We start from the raw sequence: 24,390 nt of genomic DNA, 5'->3' as shown, positions 1-24,390 counted from the left end.
CCCAATGGGGATCTGCAATCCCAATACATATCCAGGTTTGTATGGGGAGATTGACAGACCAATTCTAAATTGTATCAGGAAGTCCAAAAGGCCAAGGGTAACCAAGGCCACCTCCAGGAATGAAGCTGGAGGACTAACACGACCGGACGTTAAGTCTGACTGTAAAGCTACAGTTAGGAAGACAATGTAGTATTTATGTGAGGTTAGACAAATGGACCAAAGGAATAGAATAGGGTATTCAGAAACAGACTAATATATATTTATAGGATCACCTATTTATGACAGAGGTGACGCTGAAGAACAGCATGGAGAAGACGGCGTTTATGATAACAGTGTTCGTGTGGTGGGTCAATAGGATATCCATTTGTGGAAATCCACACAATAGCCTCCGTCTGCACCCACAGTCCATCTATGACTCCATAAATAGATTCCAGCTGATTTCAGGCCCTTTCTGCGGTCTATCAACTTTAAGCCTGCTCGCATTTTCCCACCTTTGAGTGATAAATTCCTCTCCTCCCCCCAGGACAGAGCATCTGCTCAGCAGCAGCTGTGGATGGTGGAGGACACGCTGGCGGGTCTGGGGGACCCGCAGAAACCGCCCCCGCACACTGAGCCCGACTCCCCATCCCCTGCAGTCCAAGGCGAGGAGTCCTCGGAGAGGGAGGTGAGACTCACACCCCTCTGTCCCCATCCAGCTTCCTGTCCCTTCTGCCCCCGGCCCCACCCATCACCCACTTGCCTCTTTCTCTCTCGCTTGATCAGCTAACCAACCTCAGGCAAGTCTCTTAAGCTCTGGAAGCTTCTCTTCCCTTATTTGTTACATTGTGACCATAGTCCAGTGTGTGCTGGAGTCAGCTTCCAGCACCTCCCGGAGCCAACTGCGTGCGTCTCTTCTCAGTTCCACATTCAACAGTGTCACTTCGGCAATTGACGACACGTGACGGCAATTGATGTCACGTTGAAATTGACCGTGGTGGAAGTGTTCGCACCACAGAAACTGGCAAACGCTACTCACCGGGGCTCCTTCCTCCCAGAGAGGCATTCGATACACATTTACCAGACATGGCTGATCATCACCCCCACCTTGCAGGATCCTGTAAGGAGAAATTGTGACTGGAAAGTGTCTGTCACAGAGTAGGCCCTCAGGAAGCAGGAGCCACTGTTGTCATAGCTGGGTTAGAGCCACTGCTTATCCTGACCATCCGATCACGTGCCCAGGAGACCTGGGTTCAGATCCCAGCTCTGCTGTCTTTGTGACATCAATTGTTGACCTCATTCTCTGAGTCTAACTTTCCCCATATGTAAAATAGGGATCATAATTGCTGCCTCATAGCTTTGTTGAGGGGATTTCATGAGATAACGCTGATAAGGTGCTCAGCACAGCCCCAGATACAAAATCATTATAAAACTTGCGCTTATAATGCCTTGCCATGTGCCAGGCACTGTTCTAAGTGCCTTACATGTGTGGATTCAATCCTTATTTCCAAACGTGCAATATGGCCCAGAGAGGTAAAGTAACTTGTGCAAGGTCACACAGCTAATAAATGGCAGAGAGCTGAGATTTGAAACCAGGTCATCTGGCTCCTGGTTTTCAATCTTAATCTGACTCACGCTGTGTCTGAATTGCTAAGTGCTTGAAAAATGGGAATAATAATGATAGTGATAATCATTATTCCCCTTTCCCGACCCCTCCAGAGCCTGACTGAGTCTGTGGAACTGAGCTCGCCCCGGTCCCCTGAGGCTGACTGGGGGCGGCCCCCCGGGGGCGACAGAGACCTCTCCAGCCCTCGCTCAGGTGAGTGTCCTGGGTTGGGTGGGACTTGCTGGAGTTCCCTGTCCTCACCAAGTCCTGTTCTGCCCTTCCAGGTCTTGGGTCTCCAAGGGCCTCCCGGGCCTCCAGCCCTGAGGGTCGCCGCCTCCCTTCCCCACAGCCAGGAACGAAGGTAGGCAGTCCATCTTGTCCCCGAAGGTCCATCTTGTAACCCTTTCATTTGACTGCCACAGACACCCCCACTCTTGGGGAAACACTGGGAGAGGGAAGTTTTAAGGCCATACCTCAGAGCAGAGAGAAGACGATTTGTTAAGAGGGTCGAGATTGAATTCTGTCTCTGCCACTTCTAAGCTGTGTGACTTTGGGTCACTTACTAAACCTCTCTGTGCCTCCATTTTCTCATCTGCGAAATGGAGCTAATCACAGTATCTGCCATCCAGAGCTGATGTGAGGATCCAGACTAGATGAATGCCTATCAAGGGTTGAAAATAGTATCTGGATATAGTAAGGACTCCATTCATTCATTCATTTATCAATTATTCATTCAACAAATATGTATTAAATATCCTCTTTGCTCTCCAGTAAGGTAGCTAGTAGCCACGTGTGGCTCTGTAAGTTTAAATGAATTAAAATGAAATAAAATTAAAAATTCGTTCACATTGACCGCATTTCAAGTGCTCCAGAGCCACACGTAGCCCGTGGCCACCCTGTCGGGCAGTGCAGATATGGCACATTTCCGTCATCGCAGAAAGTTCTATTTCATAGAGCTGTTTAGGCGCTGAGGTCACAAACACGAACAAAATGAGAAAAAAAACCCCTTCCCCTATGATCTGGCATCTACTGGGTGTCAGAAGCAGATAATGAACGACCACCTTACTGTACATTATTTTATACATCGTAAATGCTGAATAAGTAGAAAAAGGACTCAGTAAGGGGATGTGGGAAGCTTGGAGAAGGCGTGCAGTTGTAAGTGGCTTGGTCTGGAAAGGTGATGTTTGAACAGATGCCTAAAGAGGGGAGGGAGGGGGCCTTAGGGATATCTGGTGGAAGAGTGTGACAGACAAAGGGAACAGCCTTTGCAAAGGTTCTGAGGCAGGAGCGGGCCTGGCCTGTTGGTGGAGCAGCTAGAAAGCCAGTGTGGGGGCCGGCCCGGTGGCGCAGCGGTTAAGTGCACACGTTCTGCTTTGGCAGCCGGAGGTTCGCCGGTTTGGATCCCGGGTGCGGACGTGGCACCACTTGGCAAGCCATGCCATGGTAGGCGTCCCACATATAAAGTAGAGGAAGATGGGCACGGATGTTAGCTCAGGGCCAGTCTTCCTCAGCAAAAAAAGAGGAGGCTTGGCAGCAGATGTTAGCTCAGGGCTGATCTTCCTCAAAAAAAAAAAAAAAGAAAGGAAAAGAAAGAAAGGCAGTGAGGCTGGAACCGAGTAAACGAGTCATGGGGAGAGGGCTGGATGTGAGGACAGGTGGGTAATGGGGGCAGATGGTGCTGGGCCTTCTGGTCCAAGGTGAGGACTTTGACTCTGAGGAGGAAGGGAGCCATGAGGGTTCTGAGCAGAGGGACGTGAGTGGGAACGGGCGCCCTCTGGTGGCCGTGTGGGGAGACAGTGGGGGCCGGGGCTGGGCTCGTCCAGGAGGCAGAGACCAAGTAGCTTCCGCTAACTTAGAAGTGGAGGGGTTGAGAGGCAGTCGGATTCGAGACATACCTGGCTTCACACCTTATCCCAAACCCTTGGGACCAGACGAAATTCAAAATGCAAAACTTTGCAGATTCTAGACAGATCAAACAGTGCGTCTACAGTGTGTTATAAAAAAGCTGAAGCGGCGTCTGGCGCAGCCCCCTTAGTCCAACACGTTAACATTTCGTCAATAAAACGTCTGACTATTCCTACTCAATGGGATAAAGGCTCTAAATAACATCTCAATTTAAACGTTGTAAGTTTTTTTGATATAGCAATGAGCTACGGAATGAGCGAGTCGGAGTGGAATAAAATAGATTTATACGTATCAAGCACTTTTTATTTCTAAGGAAAAGGTTTAGTCAAACATCATGTCACACATCCAGGTACAAAAGAAGCCAGACAGCTCAGTGGACACATGCCATCACGGCTCTTGACGTCTGGTGGCTTGAGACTCTGGAGAGAGGGGTCATTGGTCGAGCCATCAGCGCCGTCATCAAGCTGGAGGTGGATGTCTCAGGCAGGGCTAGGAGGGGGAGTCCCTGGGGACGACGCGGGTGGCCTTCATACAGTTTTAGGCTGTGTCATCTGCTCCTTGGCAAAGGGTCTTGGGGGCCGGCCCTGTGGCCAAGTGGTTAACTTCACGAGCTCCGCTTTGGGGGCCTAGGGTTTCACGGTTCGGATCCTGGGCGTGGACATGGCACCGCTCATCAAGCCATGCTGAGGCGGCGTCCCACATGCCACAACTAGAAGGACCCACAACTACAATATACAACTATGTACCTGGGGGCGCTGGGGAGAAGAAGAAGAAAAAAAAGAAAGAAAGAAGATTAGCAACATATGTTAGCTTGGCTGCCAGTGTGAAAAAATAAAAAGAGCCAAAGATAGGCCTGAAGACAAGACGGTGAAAAGAGGCAAGAGAAACATCTGTCCCTTCCGAGAGCTGAGGAAGTAGGATGGCTTCAGGAACAGGGCTGTGGAGCGTCTGCTGGGACATCTCAGTGAATATGACCCGCAAGATACCTCGTGTGTGATGTGACGTAAATAGGACCAGGTGGATGTTGGCACCAGATTTAGGAAAACAAATGTCAAATGTCCATTTTCAGATTTGGGATTTTTTTTTTTTTTTGGAGTTACAGATAAGAGATTTGGGGAGCTGATTTTGAAGGTGGAGCCAACAAGATCTCCTGGCAGATTAGAGATGGGGTGTGAGGCGTGGAGAATGACCATAAGGTTCTTGGCCTGGGCATTTGGAGGAATGGAGTTACCAGGCAGGAGAGGGGCGGGGGAAGGAGGGGAGTTCAGGTTTGAATACGTTAATTATTCGGAGCTTCCTGTTTGCGATTATTCTCACTGGTGCTGTTGTAGTCCTGGCCTCTTGTGTACTGGGTTTTGTCTGGACATTGTGGTTCCTGAGCTGAATCAGGCCAGATCCCAGGCATCGAGGAGCTTCAGACACAATCAGAACAGAGGGAATTGTGTTCTGTGATGGTGAAAGCACGAGGCATTGGGGGACTCCAGAGGACAACTCCCTGACAGCCTGGGCACGTTGGAGATGTTTTCCTGGAGGCGGAGAGACCTTGAAGAATGAGTTAGAATTCGCCAAATGGGGAAGCAGGCAGACAGCTGGTGTGAATATTCAGACTGAGGTGGGGATTTAGGAAGCCAGAGCCTCTGCTAATCTACAGGATGCCTTTTTGTGAATTAGAGACAGGTGCCCCTTCTGCGTGGGTGGAACATAGCTTGGCACCAGTGGAGGGCTCAGCCCTTGGGCAGTGAGCAACCCATACAACTGTACATGGTATCTTGGGAGCAAAGAACTCTGGCCTCCAGAACTTCTGCCAACTGAAAGGTTGTTCAATTCAGGTCAGCAAACATCGTCTCAGACCCTTCTTGAGTGCCAGGCCCCACAAGGCTGTGTCCCCAGACCAGTCCCTGTTTTCAAGGACTTACACTTTTGAGCTGAGTTTGCTCTGTAGTGACCTTCTGCATCATAACCCCTATTTTTCTGTGGCTTCCCTCATCCAGAAGCTGGCAAAGGGTTCCTGCGGGAAAAATATGTCTTATGGACTTAACAGGACCATTCTGATGCCTACAAAGACATCAGCAAATGACCAATCCGAGTAGGGTGTCAGAAGGGCCAGGGAGCTGCCCCTGTCCTCTTCCGCCTGAGCTTTTAGATGTGGCCATTGCCGGAAGAAACCCCAAATTCCTTCATTTGCTCACCGTGCATTTCCTGAGGTCTCCTAGGGGCCAGGCCCTGTGGAAGGTATTGGGGACCCAGCCGTGAATCAGAGCTGATTCTGCAGTCTGAGGGCGGAGAGGCACGAATGCAGTCCTCGTGCGTATCCGACTGGCCTAAGTCATTTCACGGCGGGGACTCAGAGCATTGGGAAGCCTGTTAAAAGGTAAGCTGAGTCTGGGTGAATGAAAAAAGGGTTTGGCCATGCAGAAAACGGTACTCCAAACAGACGGAACCGTGGAGGTATTAAAGAAAGAGGTCAGAAACAAAGCTGAACTTATTCCTCGCTTAAATCAGACAGACCTATTCTTGGGCGACACAGTCTCCCCCAGCAAAGCAGAGAGCTGATGGCAATTAGCGTGGAGTTCACGCTATTTGATTGGTGGACTTTCAGAGCCAGGCGTGTTTAGGGATTGGTGGACCTCGAGCTGCGGGAGTTGTGTGTCTGTTGCTGATTGGCTGGTAAAACACGGGCTCATCCCGGATTGGCTGGCTTTCAAGAGCCCGTTGAGGTGCGTGGCGATTGCTCCATCAAACAGATTTAAAAGCGTCTCTGGTGCTTACTTCTTACTGTGGATACAAAGCAATCAACCGTTTCCCAGGAAGGGAGGGACTTTATAATATTCAGGGGTGTCTGTCAAGGATCTGGATTGTTGCGACGGTTCCGAACAACACGGATCTTGGCCATTGCTCCTCCTTCCCCTCAGCCACGTGGTTCCGGGGGCTGCCGCTGTCCAGAGCTTAGCGGGTGTGTAGCGAGTTCCAGGGATTTCAGAGTTGAGCAAGGAAAATTATATGACCACGTTGTGGTAGGAGCACACGCGGGCTTTATTTGGTCCACACTTTGACGGGTTTGCCCGTGGGAGAAGTCCGTCACAGCGTGAGACCTTCCAGAGGTTACTGCCTGGGGGCCACTGCCCAGACGGGAAGAGGGGGTGGGTGGCAAGGGAAATCTCAGGAGAGAGGGAGATCCCAGAATGGGCTTAAGGTCTAGGTGTTGTTGCCCCACAGCACTGTGGGGAGTCTCTGGGCGGGAGAGCTCCAGAGAACAGCACTGGTCTTGGGGTGTTTTACAACTACAAATTTATCTCATCTTCTGGTCCTAGTCAGATGCTTGTCCATTGCGCCACTGGCCCCCCACAAGTTTATCTTATCGATGGCGAGCAGATGTTAGGCACAGTTTTGTGGAACGTTCAGATCAGGCAGGCTGTAGATAGCTAAAGTTCTCTGCCTATTTGGGTTACGTTCAAAACAAGTGGATGTGTAACAGTTGGGATTGCGTGACAGCAGGCTGTCTAGCCGATGATCTGGCTGCTGTGAAGAAGTAACATACAGCCGATACTCAGGGGCCATTACTTATTTAATAGGTGGACATGTGACTCAAGAGTGGCCAAATCAGAGTAAGTGGGTAAACTGCCGTGACTGGTCCCACAATAAGGAGCTGATCCAACCTGTCTCCCCAGAATTTTCTAGTTGGAGACGGCAGCTAAGAGTTCTCCTCCCTCTGATTTTTGGCTTTTTTTTTTTTTTTCCTTAAACAACACATCTGCTGTCTTTCGAAGTTTCATGGGCTAGAAGTCCAAAACCAAGGTGTCAGCAGGGGTGTCCTCTGTCTGAAGGTGCTGGGGGGGGGGGGGTCTGTTCCAGGCTTCAGGTATTCCCTTGACTAGTGGCAGCGTAACTCCATCTGTCATGTACAGTCTTTCCAGTATACACATCTGTTCCCAAATTGCCCCCTTTCCTGAAGGATAACACATCTTAGCAGCTGGATAACCGTATCGCCCCGTTCCTTGCCTCTAGCACCCCGGAAGTCTGACAGCTTTCCTTTGTTTCATCCCCTCTCTGTGCCCTTCAGTTCAAGCTGGCAGCATTTCTGCTGAGATGATTCATGGACTCCACATGTCACATGCCTAATCTCTTCGCAAACAGGTTGTCCAGCCACACCCTTGGTCTTCTCTCCAGAGCATGTGCTCTCACTTTTTGCAATATGGATAGGCTGAGAATTTCCCAAATTTTCAAGTTCTGGTTTCTTTTTGGTGAATATTGTTTTCTTCGATTTATCTCTACCCTCTTGTATTTTAAGCTCTTAAGGCTAGAAGTCCATGATCAAGGTGTCAGCAGGGCCACACTCCCTCTGAAGATGCCAGGAAGGGATCTGTTCTGGGCCTTTCTCCTAGCTTCCGGTAGTTCCTTGGCTTGTGGTAGCACGACGCCCATTGTCACATGGCCTTCTCCCTGAGTGTGTCTTCTCTCTGGTTTTGAGGGCCAGAGAGAGCTCTGGAAGCCAAGGCCAACCCAAAGTGATCCTCTCGACCGTTTAGGTAATGCATCCCCTTCCTCCATTTGTCATTGTCAAGAGGACTCAGAATTGTTTTTCATCACAAGTGCTGGGGAGGAGGAACTATACCTCTGCCCTCTGGGTCCTTCTGGCAGGTCTAGGAATTAAATTGACATGAGACAGAATGACAGGAGAGAATCAAACAAAGTTTAATAACGTGAATACATGGGAAAAGCCCAGGAAAACTGAGTAACTAGCCAAAATGGGGAAAGCCACCACCTTAAATACCAATCTCAGCTAAAGACAAAGGAGGATGTTGGGGGTAGTGATTTGAGACTTCAAAGAGGAGGAAGACAATTCACATGGAGATGGAAAAGCAAATGTTTGGTAAACAAATGTTTGCTGGGCCATCGATAGACAATGTGACCCAAGAGAGAGAGAGAACTTTGATAAAAATGGGCTTAGCAGGGATCCTCCCTGTCTACCATACTCAGAGTTATCTATGGTGGTGGCCTGTCCTGGCATGCCTTCTATTTTAAATTCCTTTAGGCAGTTAGGGGAAAGGTCAAAGTTTCTTTTTGAGAATTTTGTTCTTAAAAATAAGCAGGGAGAAGAGATACATTTTGGGGTGGCAAATTCTGATCCCCCACACAAGCCACCCAGGGTCCTGACTACTAGTGTGAAGAAGCTTGATACATCTAGGGAGGTGTAGGTGTTTGTTAGGCTCGGTCTTTGGGTCCAAATAGGGCAGCTGATGGAGTTGAGGCCAGAGAGGTGGGTAGGGAACAGGCCACACAGGACCTCGAACACTTTTGGTCTGGGGGGTTCTTGGGGGCCATGAGAGGATGCCAGCAGTGAGGGGACGGTGGGTGTAGAAAGACCCCCTCCAAGGTCCGGTGGTGGACTTACTAGAAAGGGCAAGACTGGAGGCAGAGAGGCTCAGGGAAGACATAAAGGGGAGGCGCAAGGTTCGGATCTCAAGGTGTTCTCATCTCCCCAGCCCCCGGTGGCCCGGCCGAGGATGAGTGCTCAGGAGCAGCTGGAGAGAATACGCAGAAACCAGGAGTGTGGCCGGCCGCTCCCTCGCCCTGCTTCGCCTCGGCTCCTCACCCTGGGCAGGGCGCTGTCCCCAGCCAGACGCCAGCCTGACATGGAACAAAGGGTGAGGGGAACAGGGAGTGCAAAGTGGGGTGGTGGGTGGAGTGGTAATGGGTCCTCTGCTCCTAGTTAGAGCCTCAGTTTCTCTCCTTGTAAAAGGGGGACGTCCCCTACCTCCTTACCCAGAATCGGGTTTCCAGATTCACCCCAGCTTGCACCTGTGCTGAAATCAGCACCCTGGCTTCCCTCGCGGTGGGGAATGGGGTGAGGGGAGGAGGGGGACAGAGCCAACATCTCCACCTCACCAGCGTTCTCCCTTCAGGATGGGGGTCACGAGTCTGGATTAGGAGCCCAGTTTTTCTTTTTCAGCTACTATGTGTTATCAAAGGCAAAAAAAATAATCATTTTTCTTTTGAGCAAGGAGGGAAATCGACTTTATTCATGCTATTGTAGTGGGGGGAGCACCCCAGATCTGAAGATCCGAGCGTCTCGGCAGGATGGTTTCATCTTAGACTTTTCTGGGGAGCAATTAGACAAGTCATAGGTGGCGTGATTTTCCGGTTGGGATTGATTTTGTAATGGGCGGCGTCTTAGTCAGCTGAACACCAAACTTTTATCTCTGTGTCTACCTAGTTTTGGGGAGACAGTTCTGGGAATCATTTGTGAGATGAAGAATGTGAATTTGGAGGGCCTGTTTCTGGCCTTGCCGTGGGTGAACCAGGGGCGGGGGAGTCGTCTGAGTCTTATCTAAGTCATAAGGAGAACAGGGGTTCTTCGAAGTAAGCCGTTTTCCAGAGCACAAAAGGGCGTGTGTGGGGGACGGGGGCAGTTTCTTAACCTCGCTGTTTTTCAGGAGTGCATGTAAAGTTAATCATTGTCAGTGTCTCTGGGGGCAGTTTCATCCCCTCTCTGAGCCCCCTTCATTTCCTCCTCAAAATGAGAACGTGAGGACTTCCAGACGAGGAAATCTAATGCCCCAGTTCCTTTGCAGGCGGTCCCAGGACACTCTGGAGCCCAGAAATGGCTCAGAAGCTCCGGGTCCTGGAGCAGGTGAGCAATTCCAGGGCTGGGCAGGGAGCTGGGAAATCGATTTGCCAAAGGGGAAGGGAGAAGCGTGATTATTAATGTCTCCTGAGTACTGAAGTGCAGGTCGCAGAACCTGTTCTAGTTCAGAAAGCCCTAGATCCGCATTGAGAACTGCATTTGCCAAAACTGCAAAACTGGGTAGGTATCTAACTCCGCCCCTGGGTCGGGAAATCTGGTGAAGTTTAAGGACGACTGGACTACAAATCCCATAATGCACGCGGGCTTTTTATAAGGGCCGCGCCATGGTTAAAGTCCTTTAAAGACACGTGCTAGGGACTACAACTCCCAGAAGGACACGCGCAGCACCGCGGGCCTCGCTGCATTATATAATTGTACACGTCCCCCGATCTCTTTTTTTCTAGTCCAAGGAACACCACCCCTTATTTGCCGACATCCGAAGGTCACCGGGAGCGAGTCCTTAGCCTCTCGCAAGCCCTGGCTGCTGAGGCGTCGCAGTGGCACAGAATGATGACAGGTGAGGAGGGGCTGGGGACCCTGGGCTCCTGGGTTTTAGAGAAGAGGGAGCCAGAGGCCCAGAATGCTAGGTGCTGGTGGGGAGGGGTCTGAGGGTGGCTGGGAATCCTTTGTCTTGATGAAGAAGGAGCTAGACAGGCCTTGGAAGTTCTAGATCCCAGGCAGGAGGACATCGGGGTCCAGGGCTACTGGATCTGGAGGAGGGTACTGAGGGGTGGGCCTCCCTAGGTCTGAGGGAGGAGGTGGCTGGGGGCCTGGACTCCTGGGTCTAAGAGAGGAAAGGCCTTGGGGGTCTGCACTCCCGAATCCCAAAGTTTGCCATTCTCATTCCCCACTCGTCCTCTCTAGGGGGAAATTTGGACTCCCGAGGAGACCCTCTTCCCCCTGCGCCGCCGCCTCCGTCAGACCCCACGCCCCAGGTGTCCTCGCCGCCACGATCTCCTCGGGTGGCCAATTCCCGCTCCACGGGGTTCTCCCGCCGAGGTAGTGGGCGTGGCGCAGGCCCCGCCTCCTGGGAGTCCACGTGGGACCCTGGGGCCGCCCCTCCCGCCCTGACGCAAGACGAGGGGGCGTGGCCTCTGCGGGTCACGCTGCTGCAGTCCAGCTTCTGACACGCCCAAGCGCGGCAGCCAATCGGAGCGTGAGGGCGTGGCCTGGAGGTACCGCCCGAGATCTGGAGCCACTCAGGGCACCTGGGGGCGTGATCTAGTCCCCTCCGGTGGCCGAAATTTGGTTTTCCCAACACTTGTCCAAATTCGGATTAAAACTTTGAACTTTTAGTCAATAGCCTTCTCTCTGTCTGTTTGAGGTTGTGACACTGGGGTCTCTAAGGGGCAGAGCTGGAGTCTGGACTCCTGGGTCCCAAGGGAGGAAGGGACAGGGACCTCGGACTTGTAGGTCTGAGCGAGGAGGGAGCTGGGGGCCTCATTTGCTGGGTCTGAGGGAGGAGAGGGCCGGACGCCGTGAATCTTGGTTCTGAGGGAGGAGGGCATTGGGGTCCCGGACTCCTGGGTTTGAGGGAGGAGGGGGTTGGGGCCAAACTTCCAGGCTTCTGGTCTTCCTGGCAACGCCCCCCCCAGGGCCGGGCTTCCAGGGTCCAGCCCCTATTTGTGGTTCGGCCTTCCCGGACTTTGGAGGTGGAAAGAAGCGCAGAGTGAGCGACAGAGGGAGAGACAGACTGAGGCAGAATGGCCACGGGAACGCGCTATGCCGGGAAGGTGGTCGTGGTGACAGGGGGCGGGCGCGGCATCGGAGCCGGGATCGTGCGAGCCTTCGGTGAGAGGGGGTCTGGCTGCTGGAAATATTGGAGGGATCCTGGAGGCTAATGGATGTGGGAAGAAGGGCTTCAGTACAGGAGGCAAGATTCCATCGCACGAAACCCAATTTGCGATGCTAATGAAGGGGTAGCCTGGGGCCTGAGCTCTTTGCGTGTCCCCAAACGCTGCTTCCTTCCCCCTGGGTTTCGGTTAGAGCTACAAAACGGGTGGGTGGGGAATGCCTCTTGCGGGTTTAGAATTTGCTCTGGACCCCAGGGATGGGGGCTTGGGAGCCCCAGCAGGCCCCTGGAGCAGCCAAGGAGAATATGTGTCAAGGCCTCTGCCCTTTGATCCAGGGGATCATCATGAGACTTAGGGATCAAAGGGAGCAGGGAGGGAGATAGTCCCCACTCCAGATGCCCACAAGAGGGCAGCAGAGGCCTTCCCCAAGGCCTGTGCTGCGGTAACCTGTTCTGTTCTCAGTGGAAAGCGGGGCCCAAGTGATTATCTGCGACAAAGACGGTGAGTGTGGGTCCCTCAGTCCTCACCCCTACCCTCCTCCTCTCTCAGACCCAGGAGTCCAGCCCCAGCCCCTCCTCCCTCAGACCCGAGGGTCCTGGCCCCCAGTCCCTCCTCCCTCAGACCCAGGAGTCCATCCCCCATTCCCTCCTCCCTCACATACAGGAGTCCTGGCCCCCAGCTCCTCCTCCGTCAGACCCAGGGGTCCAGGTCCCCAGCCCCGCCTCCCTCAGACCCGGGATTGTGGGCCCCAGCCCCTCCTCCCTCAGACCCGGGAGTCCTGGCTCTCAGCCCCGCCTCCCTCAGACCCAGGGGTCCAGGTCCCCAGCCCCTTCTCCCCAGACCCAGGAGTCCTGTCCCTCCACCCCTCTGCCCTCTCTCTGCAGAGTCTGGGGGCCGGGCCCTGGAGCAGGAGCTTCCTGGAACTGTCTTTCTCCTCTGTGACGTGACTCGGGAGGAAGATGTGAGGGTAAGCGTATTCTTCTGTCCCTACTTCCCATCTCCAGCAGTTTCTCTCTCTCTCGCTCACTTTGTTCTCTTCTGGGCTTTTGCACAGGCTGTTCCCTCTACCTTTCCCTCTTCTCCTGGCTAAACTGTACTGATCCCAAAGGTTTCAGCTCAGTGTCATTCCCGGGCTTTCCTTGATTCTGTTGGCCAGGTCCTGTGTCTCCTGGGAAGCTTCTCCTTTATCTCCCACTTCTGCAAAGCTCTTGTCACACCTGTCACGAGGATTGCAACAAAAAGCTTCCTCAGAGCGGGTCTCCTTCTGTAAGAGTTTTCCCTCTCCTGGCTCAGGGTTTTTGTCCTTTCCCTTTAGTCAATATCGCTCTGGTCTCTGGCACCCATGGCTTCCTGTCACTTCTCCTGCCGTGCCTGGTGATTTGGGGGGCAGAGGGTCCCCCACTTGCTCTGGCTCCTGTTCCCTCTGTGACTCCAGCTTCCCCCTCCCCCCCCCCCCCCCCCCCCCGGCTTTGGGATCGTGGGCTCCACAAGGCCAACCCCGCTCCCTCACAGACGTCTTTGTCCTCAGACTCTCCTTTCTGAGACCGTCCGCCGTTTCGGCCGCCTGGATTGTGTGGTCAACAACGCTGGCTACCGTGAGTTGTGAGGCCCGAGGGCCATTCTCCACCAGAGTGTCCACCCACCTCCTGGCTTTCCACCCCTTCCTCAGTTTCCCCTTTCTCTGCACCTCCCCCTCTGTCTCCTTGGACAGGAGAGGGCCGCTGTGGAATCGTCCATGCCTGGCCTTCAACTCCGGCCCTGTCCCCCCCCTGCTGCATGCCCCGACCTTTGCCCTCACTTCGCCGTGCCTCAGTTTCTACATTTTTAAAATGAGAATGAAGATCGACCTCATTCCAGGGTTGCTACAAGGACTGAATAAGGGAAAGTGCTCAGGCTTGTGGAGGCAAATATTCGCTCTATAAATCAAAATCGGGGTGAGCTGATATATGAGTTAATCTGAAGACCATAGAGCCCAGGAGATCGCCTTCTCCGAGGAAGGAAGCTCCCCAAAGAAGTAGGTAAACAGTGTGGTTACCACCGTCCTGGGACACGGAACAGACATCACATGTGACAGGAGTGTCTCTTTTCCTACAGTCACAAGATGTTTTGCTAGCCCAGCGGGTCAGTGGTCACAAGATGGGCAAAGCTGGTCAGTTTGACCCTTAGGTTCTGGAAGGAAATGCTTATCTCTAAAGAAATGCTAATATGGGGGGCGCACCCATCCCTATCTTTACCAAGACGACATTCTTTGCTTTGGGATGTTGTAAATGTCTAAAGCAGGTGTGCGATGCATGCTGGACGGGCCGCTTCAGGCCTTTCTGGAAAAACAAGGTCAAGGTCGAATTAGTTTTAAACCAAATGGCTTCCTCATATCCCGCATTGCTTTTCTTTTTTTCTTTTTCTTTTTCGTGGTTTTTTTTTTTTTTTTGAGGAAGATTAGTCCTGAGCTAACATCTGCTGCCAATCCTCCTCTTTTTGCTGAGGAAGAGTGGCCCTGAGCTAACATCCGTGCCCATCTCCCTCTACTTTATATGTGGGACGCCTGCCACAGCATGGCTTGCCAAGCGGTGCCATGTGGGCACTGGGGATCCGAGCCAGACATACTGGTATGTCTGTATGTTCCGACGACTGTGAAGATGTGCTCACAGCACGTGGTTATAGGGCTTAGTGTGGTGGCTTCCAAGGGAAATTGCCATCAGCTTAATGACTGCCCGTCATAAGAAGGTCTCATGTTAGTAAACCGAGGCTCAGAGAGGTGAGCTGATTGCACGGAGGTCACACGGCAAGGCTGTGGTAGAGAGAAGCTTGCTTTGTTGGCTGGGCAGCTTTGAGCAAGTGGGTCACCCTCTCTGGGCTGCATTTAAAAAAAAATTTTATTGCGGTCATATTGCCTTATAACAGTGTGTAAACTTCAGGTGTACAGTATTATATATTAGTTTCTTTTTTTTGGTTTGTTTTAAAGATTGGCACCTGAGCTAACAACTGTTGTCAATCTGTTTTTTTTTTCTTCTGCTTTTTCTCCCCAGATCTCCCCAGTACATAGTTGTATATTTTAGTTGTGGGTCCTTCTGGTTGTAGCATGTGGGACACCACCTCAACATGGCCTGACGAGCGGTGCCGTGTCCGCGCCCAGGATCCGAACTGGTGAAACTCTGGGCCGCCGAAGCGGAACGTGCGCACTTAACCGCTGCCCCACCGGGCCGGCCCCCTCTGTTTCTCTATATGCGTATGTCCCCCTGCATGTGCTGACTTCGTCTGTTCTCTCTGCTCTCACACAAACGCCACAGACCGGGGCGCTTCAACCATAGACGAGTATTTCTCACAGTTCTGGAGGCTGAAGTCCGAAATCAAGGCACCAGCAGCCTGGGTGTCTGGTGAGGGCCTGCTTCTCGCTGTGTCCTAACGTGGCGGAAGGGGCGACAGTGCTCCCTGGGGTCTCTCTTCTAAGCGCCCTAAACCCATCAGGAGGCTCCAGCCTCAGGACCTTGTCACCTCCCACAGACCCCACCTCCTAACACCTTCCCACTGGAGGGTAGCATTTCAACAGTCGGATTTTGGGGGGACAGACGTTCAGTCCGTACCGTGTGCATATTCTTATATGATAGTATGTGTACATGTTTCCCCTGGGACCAGTGGCTTCACCAACTCAGTGTTCGTGGGGACTTTATGGACCGTGACTGCCTTGAATAATGAGAACCACTGTATGTACTGGCGTGTCGGGCAGGAAGAAAGGCTGTGAAGGAAAATAAAGCTGACTGAGGAGCCACGGAATGGCACGGGCTGTTTTGGACAGAAGATCTGGATGCCGTGTGGATTCTCTGAAGATGCTTGAGCAGATCCTCGAAGGAAGCGAGGCCACGGCCCGGGTCTCTGGGGAGGAGTGGCCCATTATTTCCCCGACTCTTTGCTCTCTGTTTGCTTTCCCACCTCTGTCCCCTCACCCGCTCCTCTCCTGAGGCCTTTGGAGCAGGCAGGCTGCTCCCTTCCCACTGTCTGTCTTTTCTCCTTGTTCTCACTGTCCTAGCTTTTCAGCTCCTTCCCAATGTTCATTTTTCTGGCCCCCCCACCCCACACCCCCAGCCTGCCATTCTTTCTGTGTATTTAACAAACACATTATGGTACTAAGTCTCTAGCTCAAATATTGACCCGTGAAATTTCCAAGCCCGAAAACAAGGTGCTATCCTCATTCTGTAGAGGAGCCAACAGGCACAGAGGGGCAAAGGGACCTGCCTAAGGCCACGCAGCAGGAAGTGGCAGGGCTGAAGTTTGAACCCAGGCCTGCTGGCCCCCCGAGACTGCTTTTTTATCAGCCGCTCTGCAGCCTCCCTTCCTTTCAGATCCCTGACCTGCTTGTCTGCTCCCCCGACCCCGTGCCCCTCCCACCCCCATCCCCATTTCCCTTCCGCGTTCTCCTGTCCGCGGGGCTCCCTCATTCTCCCCTCTCTCTCTCCACCCCAACCCTTAGATCCACCGCCGCAGTGGCCCGAGGAGACCTCTGCCCAGGGCTTCCGGCAGCTGCTGGAGCTGAACCTGCTGGGGACGTACACCTTCACCAAGGTGAGGGCTGGGGCCCCGGCGGCCAGGCCCGGGTGGCCTCCTGACAGTGAGATGGTCAGACCCACTCTGAGAGCAAAATGTTTTCTGCGCCTTGGTTTGATCTTAGTCCAAAAGGACTCCTTTCTTTGTAGAAAAGAAACGGGTCCAAATCTCTTCATCCCACACAAGTTACCTGTGTAGTCGCTTGCCTTCTTAGGAACCTTCTAGAACCTTCCCAAGTGGTGTGGTAGTGATGGGGGATGTGAAGAACATGGCGGGAGGGACTGAGACGGGGGTGCAGCTTTGCCGCCCAGCGCATAGCTCTTAGGATCGAAGAGCGGCCCCTCACCCCCTCTACCCTTCCTCAGAGTCTTCCCGGAACTCCTCCTTCTGGTCATCTCAGTTCGAATGTCACCTCTTTAGAAATGCCTTTCCCGACTGTCCTTGCTGGGGCACCTGCACAGACACGTTCATTTTCTATCCGAACAGCCTGTTTCTTTTCATCTTAGCGCTTTTTTCATTCATTCATTCATTGAACAAATATTGATTGAGCGTTCAGCAATGTGCTAAGCGCTGGGCATCCAGCCGAGAACACAAGAGACCCAAACATGCCTGCCCCTGGGGAGCTGATGTCCTGTGGGGAAGACAGACAGGGCCGGTGAATGTAGGCTGTCGTGGCAATGGGTGCTAAATGCTGTGCAAAAAACTGGAGGGAAGAAAGGGGAGAAAGAGCCATTTGTGAGTGCAAATGCTGTTTTATGGAACTTTATTACCATTTTGCAAGCATGTGTGAAAGCAGGGGAAATCACGTGCTGAATCGCACGTGCCCGTCAGGCCCCGAGCCAACGATGACCAACATTCTGTCATTCTTGCTTCTTGTCGTCCACTCACTTTCTTTCTTTCTTTGTTTTTTTTGCTGGTGTATTTGAAAGCAAGTCCCAGACATCATATTTCACCTGTAAATAATTCAGTAGACATCTTTACCAGATGAGGGTTTTTTTAAAAAATGTATTTTTTTTTTTTTGAGCTTTTAGACACGGTGGGGTAGTCGGAAGGCTTCCCTGAGAGGTGGCATTTAAGTCAGACCCCAAGGAGGTGTGGGGTGAAGAGCGGGCCAGCAGGAGAACAGCCAGTGCAAAGGCCCTGGGATGCTTGGCATGTAGGAGGAACAGCGACGAGGGCAGTGTGACTGAAGCAAGGGGGAGTGGGTGGGAGGTGAGAGCAGAAAGGGATCCGAGGGGCCTAGAGGATCTGGGACTTCGTAAACCACGGAGAAGGTTTTGCTTGGACCCTGAGTGAGCTGGGAGCCTGCAAAGTGGCTGTAGGTGGGAACCGGCGCCCTCTGACGGCCGCATGGGGGGACAGCCCGGGGGCGAGGGCTGACGCAGGGGCACAGGGAGGCGGTGGCCGGAGGGTCCAGGCGGGAGGTGAGGTCGGATCCCACCAGGCTGGCGGCCGTGGATGTGGTGAGCAGTGGTTCCTATTCCAGATCTGTTTTGAAGGTAGAATTGTCAGAATTTCCTTATAGACTACATGAGGGGGTGGACTCGAGAAAGAAAGGAGTGGGTTTTTTTGGTTGCTTCCCCCATCCTTGTCCCCAGCCACTGGCCGGACAGACCCGCCGTGCACGGTCATGGGGCAGCCTGGGAGGAGCAGGCGGGTTGGGGGGCTCGTGGAGTGGGAGAGGCCCACCAGGCGTCCACGTCGGGTTGCTGAGTCCGCGGGGCCAGGCCTGGAGACATCAGCCTGGTGTTCACCAGCTTGAAGGTGGAGGAGCTTAGAAAAGCAAGTGTGGACAGAGAGTGGAGGGCCCTGGGAGTGGGCCAGGGGTCACCAGCATGCGGAAGCTCAGGTGCCTGAGATCCCACCGCAGATCCAAGCAGGTTGTCCCCGGGCAGTTGGGTAATCATTTGCTGGACCGGTAAACCCTGTTCCTGCCTCCGGTTTCTGTGTGCTTTCTGAAATTGGCCTGTCATACACTAAGACCCACATCTGCCACAGCCTGGAAAGGGTATTTCTCTCTCTCGTTAGTAGCTAGCACTTAAAAAGAGAGAGATTTCTCATAAACAACCAGATTTCTGGTTTCTCTTGACAAGTTGGCCAGCTGGACCATGGGGCAGGACGACAGTCGGCTATCTGTGGCCCAGCTCCCCGTTGTGCCCCAGTCCCCACCTCTCCCTATTGGACTACTTGACTCTGTGACCTGGGAGTGGCTGGTACAGAAGCCACACGTAGGAATGAAGGGTCTAGATCCGGGGCCTACCTGCCGCTTTGTACCTGCCACATCGGGCAAGTTACTCAGTCTCTCTGCCCCTCAGTTTTCTCATCTAAAAAATGGGGCTGGTGGTAGTACCTAATTCACAGGGTTGTTCTGGAAATTGAATAAGATTCAATTTATATGCTCACAAGTCCCTTAAAATATACCAGGCACAGGGGCCGGCCCCGTGGCTGAGTGGTTAAGTTCACGTGCTCTGCTTCAGCGCCCCAGGGTTTTGCTGGTTCAGATCCTGGGCGTGGACATGGCACTGCTGGTCAGGCCATGCTGAGGCGGCGTCCCACATGCCACAACTAGAAGGACCTGCAACTAAGATATACAACTGTGTACTAGGGGGATTAGGGGAGAAAAAGCAGGAAAAAAAAAAGATTGGCAACAGTTGTTAGGCTGGCCCCTTAACTTTTAATTTTAATTTAAATTTTAAAAATAGAGTGGTATAACAAATGACCCTATATCCATCATTTGTATTTAACAATTATTCACATTTTGCTATGTCATATATATATACACACACACATAAATATATATATGGATATATTTGCCAATGTATTACAAAGTATATTGTGACAGCATGACAGTTCATTTCCAAATACTTTAGTAAGCATCTCCTAAAAATTAAGACTTGTAGGGGCTGACCCGGTGGCACAGCAGTTAAGTTCACACGTTCCACTTCTTGGCAGCCCGGGGTTCACCGGTTCGGATCCCCGGTGTGGACATGGCACCGATTGGCAAGCCATGCTGTGGTAGGCAGCCCACATATACAATAGAGGAAGATGGGCACGGATGTTAGCTCAGGGCCAGTCTTCCTCAGCAAAAAGAGGAGGATTGGCAGCAGACGTTAGCTCAGGGCTAATCTTCCTCGAAAAAAAAATTAAGACTTTTAACGTAAGTAGACTGCCATTAGATCTCCTAATAGAATTAACAGTAATTTCTTAATGCTATTTACTACTCAAGACCTATTGAAATTCACCCAGTTGTTTCCAAATGGCTTGTCACAGTTGGTTTGTTCACACGAGGCTCCAGACAAGGTCTGCTCGTTGCATTTGGTTTTGCAGAGGGCAGAGATTTTTGTCTGCTTGTTTGTACCTCTATCCCAGCACCTGAAACTGTGCCTGTTGCAAAGAAATCTGTCAACATGTGTACTTTGCTGCCATTATCACCGTCATCATCACTGTCATCACCGTCATAATCATTATCACCATCATCATCACCACCATCATGATCATTGCCTTCATCACCGTCATTATCATCATCACCACTATCATCAATACCACCATCATCGCCGCCATCACCATCATCTCCATCATTGCCATCATCACCATCATCATCATCACCATCGTCATTGCCTTCATCACCATCATTACCGTCATCACCATCACCAACATCGTCAATACCACCATCATCATTGTAACCACCGTCACCACCACCATCACCATCATCGCCATCATCCCCATCACCAGCATTATAACCGTCATCACCATCATCATCATCGCCAGCATTGTCATTGCCTTCATTGCCATCATCACCATCATCCCCATCATCATCGCCATCACCACCATCAGCATCATCAGCATCACCACCACCATCCCTTGGAAGCGCTCGAAATGTGGATTCTGGGCCCCAGCGCGGACCTCCTCCATCAGAATCTCTGGCTCTCTGGCTTCCCTGGCAGATTCTGACACAAGCCAAAGTTTGTGATTCCCCAGGCTAGAGAAAACAATGGAGGAATTAGGGATATGTCTGTAGTCAAAGAAATGGGGTCTTGGGGGCAGTAGGGATCCACAGAAGGTGTGTGAACACATGAGTGTCAACTGTAGAGGCACAGAGCTGGATCGGTTTTTAGAGACCCATCCATTCATTCGTCTGTTCATCAAATGCTGACTGAGCGTTAGGAAGGCTCTAGGTGCTAGGGATACACATGTGGTCTTTGCCCTTGTAGAGATTTAGTGGTGGGGCAGCCAGTGTTACTAAAGGCACGCAGAGATGAGTTTTTGTGGGTGTGGTCCTGGGCTGTGTGTGACAGGGACACCGGCTCTGGGGGTCAGGCTAGGCTTCCTGGAGGAAGTGAAAGGTGAACAGCATTAACTAGGGGAGGGGGTGGGAGGTGGCTTTCTAGGTGGGGTGTCCAGAGGAAGGGAGCGGGTAGGGAGAGTCCGATCAATGAGTCCAGTGGATCCTTGATGTGGCTACATGGGGGGTGCAGGTGCTCCTGGCAGAGGGAACAGCCTGTGCAAAGGCCTGGCAGTGAGAGAGAGTTTGGCGCTGTTGGGGGGCTGAGTGGAGTGGGCGCAGGGGGTGGTGCAGGAAGGTGTTGGGAGGTCACATCACATGGGGCCTTGAGGCCCATGCTGAGGTATCTGGTCTTTATCTCAAGAGCAATAGGGAGCCATGGAAGGTATTTGAGCAAGGAAGCAATGTGATCCCACTAATACCAACAGATTGTTAATATTAATAGATCACTCTGGTTCTTGTATGAGGAACAAATCAGAGGGCAAAGGGTGGGGGTGGGAAACCAGAAGTAAGAGACAGTCCTGTTTATACAGGTGAGAAGACATGGCCTTCAAGGCCTCACGTGATCTGGCCCCTGTTCCTTCTCTGACCTTACCTCTCACCACAGTGGCCTTGTCACCGCCAAACACACCAGGCTTGGTCCTGCCTCAGGGCCTTTGCACCTGTTCTTCCCTCTGCCTGGCATGGTCTTCTCCAAGACATCCCCTAAGCTCACACATGGACTCAAAACACTCAGCTGTCACCTTCTCAAAGCTCTCCCTGAGCTCCCCGTTTGAAACTGCACCCAGCCCAACACTCCCATCCCTTCATCCTGCCCTGCGTCTTGTTTCATATTCCTGATCACATTCTGGCACATTCCATAATGCACCCATGTATCTGTTTACTGCTGCCTCCCCCACAGAACATGGGCTTCACAAGGGCAGAAACCTCTCCCTGTCTAGTTTCCTGCGATATCCTTGCCACATAATTCATTCCAGTGAATGTTTGTTGAAGGACTGAATGATGTGGAGAGCAATGTATAGATTCAAGAGATCCTGAGAAGGCACAATGGCTGGGGCTGGGCGATGGATGGGATGGGACAAGGAACTGAGGGAAGGCTCCGGAAGACTCCCAGGTCTCTGGCTTGAGACGCTGGCTGGGTGTGGGCCCCACGTCTGAGGCTGGGAACCAGGGAGAGAGGCAGGTTTTGGGGGGCGATAGTGGGGTGAGTTTTACGCTTGAGACATTGAGATGGAGACGCCCAAGGAGGTGGCGGGTCGATTTAAGAGGTGCCGGGTCGATTTAAGAGGTGCCGGTGGGGTTCTCCCAGCAGAGCTAAGAGAGTGAGAAGCAGACCCCGGAACCCCAACATGAGGAAAAACGGAGTCAGGCCCGAGTGAGGCTGTCAGGACGAGCAGGAGAACGGGGAAGGGAGGCGGGGAGGGAGAGTCAGGTCAGTGAGAGTCCAGCCAGCTACACTAGGTGCTGTGTGACCTTAGGAGGTGGGGGAGGACGCCCGCCAAGGAATGCGCTGGAGGGCTCTGGAAGGAGGGCTTGGAAGGGGCCGCAGGGAGTGTGGGACAAATATTTATTGAGCGCCAGCTGTGTGCCCAGTGCTGGGAGGCTGGTGGCAAATGAATGAACCGTTGTTTCAGCCCTCGTGGGTCTCCTGTTGGCAGGGCGGGGCTGGGTGGGGCTAAGTGGCTGGGATGGGAGGGGCAGGGCCTGGGGGCGGGGCTGGGTGAGCCCCTGGTCATTTTCCGGGCTGGTGGGAGCGAGGGGAGAAGGGATGAAGGAGGGGTGGTCCCCGAGGAGGAGGCTGGAGCATTAGAATCCGCCCCCAAGGCGACAGGCTCCCCTCACTCCTGCCCCAATCTTAAAGTTCTTAGCATTTAGAGTTGTCAGAAATTCTTCGTGGTGTGGGTTTTGGTCTCAGACCACCCAGCCCGCCAATCTGGGCTCTGTCGGGTGTCACGTGACCCTCTGTGAGTGAGTGACTGGAGTGTCAGTCACCCTTCTGTGCCTCAGTCTCCTTGCTTGTGAAATGGGGCTATCCATCTTACCTCTTGGGCTTGTTGTGAGGGTTAAATAAACTAATTGGTGTAAAGAGCTGAGAACAGGACCAGGCACATAGTGGGTGCTCAATTAATTTATTCATTCAAAAGATAATCTTTTGGTATCTTATTTTTACTAAGTAAGAAAGATATAGATGGTGTGTCAGAAGGGGTGTGTGCCAGGGAGAAAAGGAATCAGGAAATGGGATGGGCACCCGGGGTAGGCAGGTGGCCATTTTAAATAGGAAGGTCGGGGGCCAGTCTGTCTGGTGGTGTAGTAGTTAAGTTTGTGCACTCCACTTTGGCAGCCCGGGGTCTGCAGGTTCAGCTCCCGGGTGTGGACCTACACTGCTCATCAAGCCAGGCTGTGGCAGCGTCCCACATACAAAATAGAGGAAACTGGCAAAAGATGTTAGCTCAGGGCCAATCTTCCTCCCCCCAAAATTAAAAAATAATAGGATGGTCAGGGAAGGCCTCCCTGAGAAGGTGAGATTTGAACAGGATTTGAAGTTGCTGGGGGAGTGGGTTTACCTGGACTGTCCCAGTTTAGCACCGAAACTGCAGACTGAAAGTCCCATGTGCCCAGAAACCCTTCAGTCCTAGGCATGCCGGGATGGTCAGTCACTCTAGGAGTGAGTCACATGGCTATCTCTGGAAAAGTGTTCCAAGAAGAGAGAAGGGCAAGTGCAAAGGCCCTGAGGTTGGAATACTCAGGGCATGTTGAAGCACTGAGAATGGGGCAGAGGCTGTTTCTGTGCAAGTAGAGAAGGTTGGAAAGGGCTGGTCGGGTGAGCCGGAGCAGGAATTAATTTTGATCCCCACTGTGAGAACCCCTTAGGGCAGCAGGCTTGGTTCATAATTCTTTAGTGGGGGAATGATAAAACATGAATTTATTCAAGGTCATGTGTAGTGAAAGAACTGAGAGGCGGAGAGGGAGGGTGGGAACAGGAGAGGGAGAGAGCTGAGAGAGTTAGTCTAGGGATCTCCAGGGAGCTGGGGAGTTGAAGGGGAGAAGTCGGCCGAATATGGGGTGCGTTTCGGGAGGCCCTCTGCCATCACTTTCTGACCACAGAGGTCTCCCTGAAACTCAGAGCAACCATCTTCCCCTCCATGGAGAGAAGAGCTTCCTCCTGTTTTTGTAAAATATGCAGCCATCTTGCATTTTCCTATCTTGATACAGGCAGGCGTTTGAGTAACATCAAAGACCCAGAGAGAGAGAGAGAGAAAGAGAGAGGGAGGGAGAGGGGGTGAGGCAGGCAGTAGAAGAGGCAAAGAAAAAAGTCCCTTCAAGACAAGGAGAGACTCCTCGAGCGCTGGGACCCAGAGACCCTGGGGCAGACCAGTTCCAGCAGGTGTGCGCTGGAGCTCTCATGCTGTCCCTACAAGGCCCCCAGATCAACTACTGGACGAGTCAGGGAGGGGGCCTGTCGTCCCAGACCTCGGGTTGGGTTTCCATGGGGCTGGAGGGGATCCGGGGGCCTTGGGGTGCTTCCTCTGCCTCCTGTCTCCCCAGCTCGCCCTCCCCCACCTGCGGAAAAGCCGGGGGAACGTCATCAACATCTCCAGCCTCGTCGGGGCCATTGGCCAGTCCCAGGCGGTGCCCTATGTGGCCACCAAGGTACCCCGCCCCT

At 52.6% G+C, this 24,390-nt stretch overlaps 2 protein-coding genes across 8 annotated transcripts in view; both read left to right on the top strand.

The window, feature by feature from the left end:
- Window positions 1-11,407, top strand: part of PLEKHA4 (pleckstrin homology domain containing A4) — a 23,193-nt gene extending 11,786 nt beyond the window's left edge. For all 7 annotated transcript variants that reach the window (XM_014729679.3, XM_005596386.4, XM_070224666.1 and 4 more), the window contains exons 14-20: window positions 524-664; window positions 1,696-1,795; window positions 1,867-1,943; window positions 8,971-9,132; window positions 10,060-10,118; window positions 10,517-10,629; window positions 10,977-11,407. In XM_014729679.3, the coding sequence (XP_014585165.2) occupies window positions 524-664; window positions 1,696-1,795; window positions 1,867-1,943; window positions 8,971-9,132; window positions 10,060-10,118; window positions 10,517-10,629; window positions 10,977-11,239 (915 nt within the window). In that variant the 3' untranslated portion in view covers window positions 11,240-11,407. The remainder of the gene's footprint in view (window positions 1-523; window positions 665-1,695; window positions 1,796-1,866; window positions 1,944-8,970; window positions 9,133-10,059; window positions 10,119-10,516; window positions 10,630-10,976) is intronic.
- HSD17B14 (hydroxysteroid 17-beta dehydrogenase 14) overlaps window positions 11,386-24,390 on the top strand; it is a 14,211-nt gene continuing 1,206 nt past the window's right edge. Inside the window, exons 1-6 of the mRNA XM_023650074.2 lie at window positions 11,386-11,903; window positions 12,368-12,406; window positions 12,790-12,872; window positions 13,434-13,500; window positions 16,371-16,462; window positions 24,273-24,377. Of these exons, the coding sequence (XP_023505842.2) occupies window positions 11,816-11,903; window positions 12,368-12,406; window positions 12,790-12,872; window positions 13,434-13,500; window positions 16,371-16,462; window positions 24,273-24,377 (474 nt within the window). The 5' untranslated portion in view covers window positions 11,386-11,815. The remainder of the gene's footprint in view (window positions 11,904-12,367; window positions 12,407-12,789; window positions 12,873-13,433; window positions 13,501-16,370; window positions 16,463-24,272; window positions 24,378-24,390) is intronic.

The sequence above is a fragment of the Equus caballus genome, chromosome 10, assembly GCF_041296265.1.
Source record: "Equus caballus isolate H_3958 breed thoroughbred chromosome 10, TB-T2T, whole genome shotgun sequence".
NCBI lineage: Eukaryota > Metazoa > Chordata > Mammalia > Perissodactyla > Equidae > Equus > Equus caballus.
This window is presented reverse-complemented; position numbering and strand designations above follow the sequence as displayed.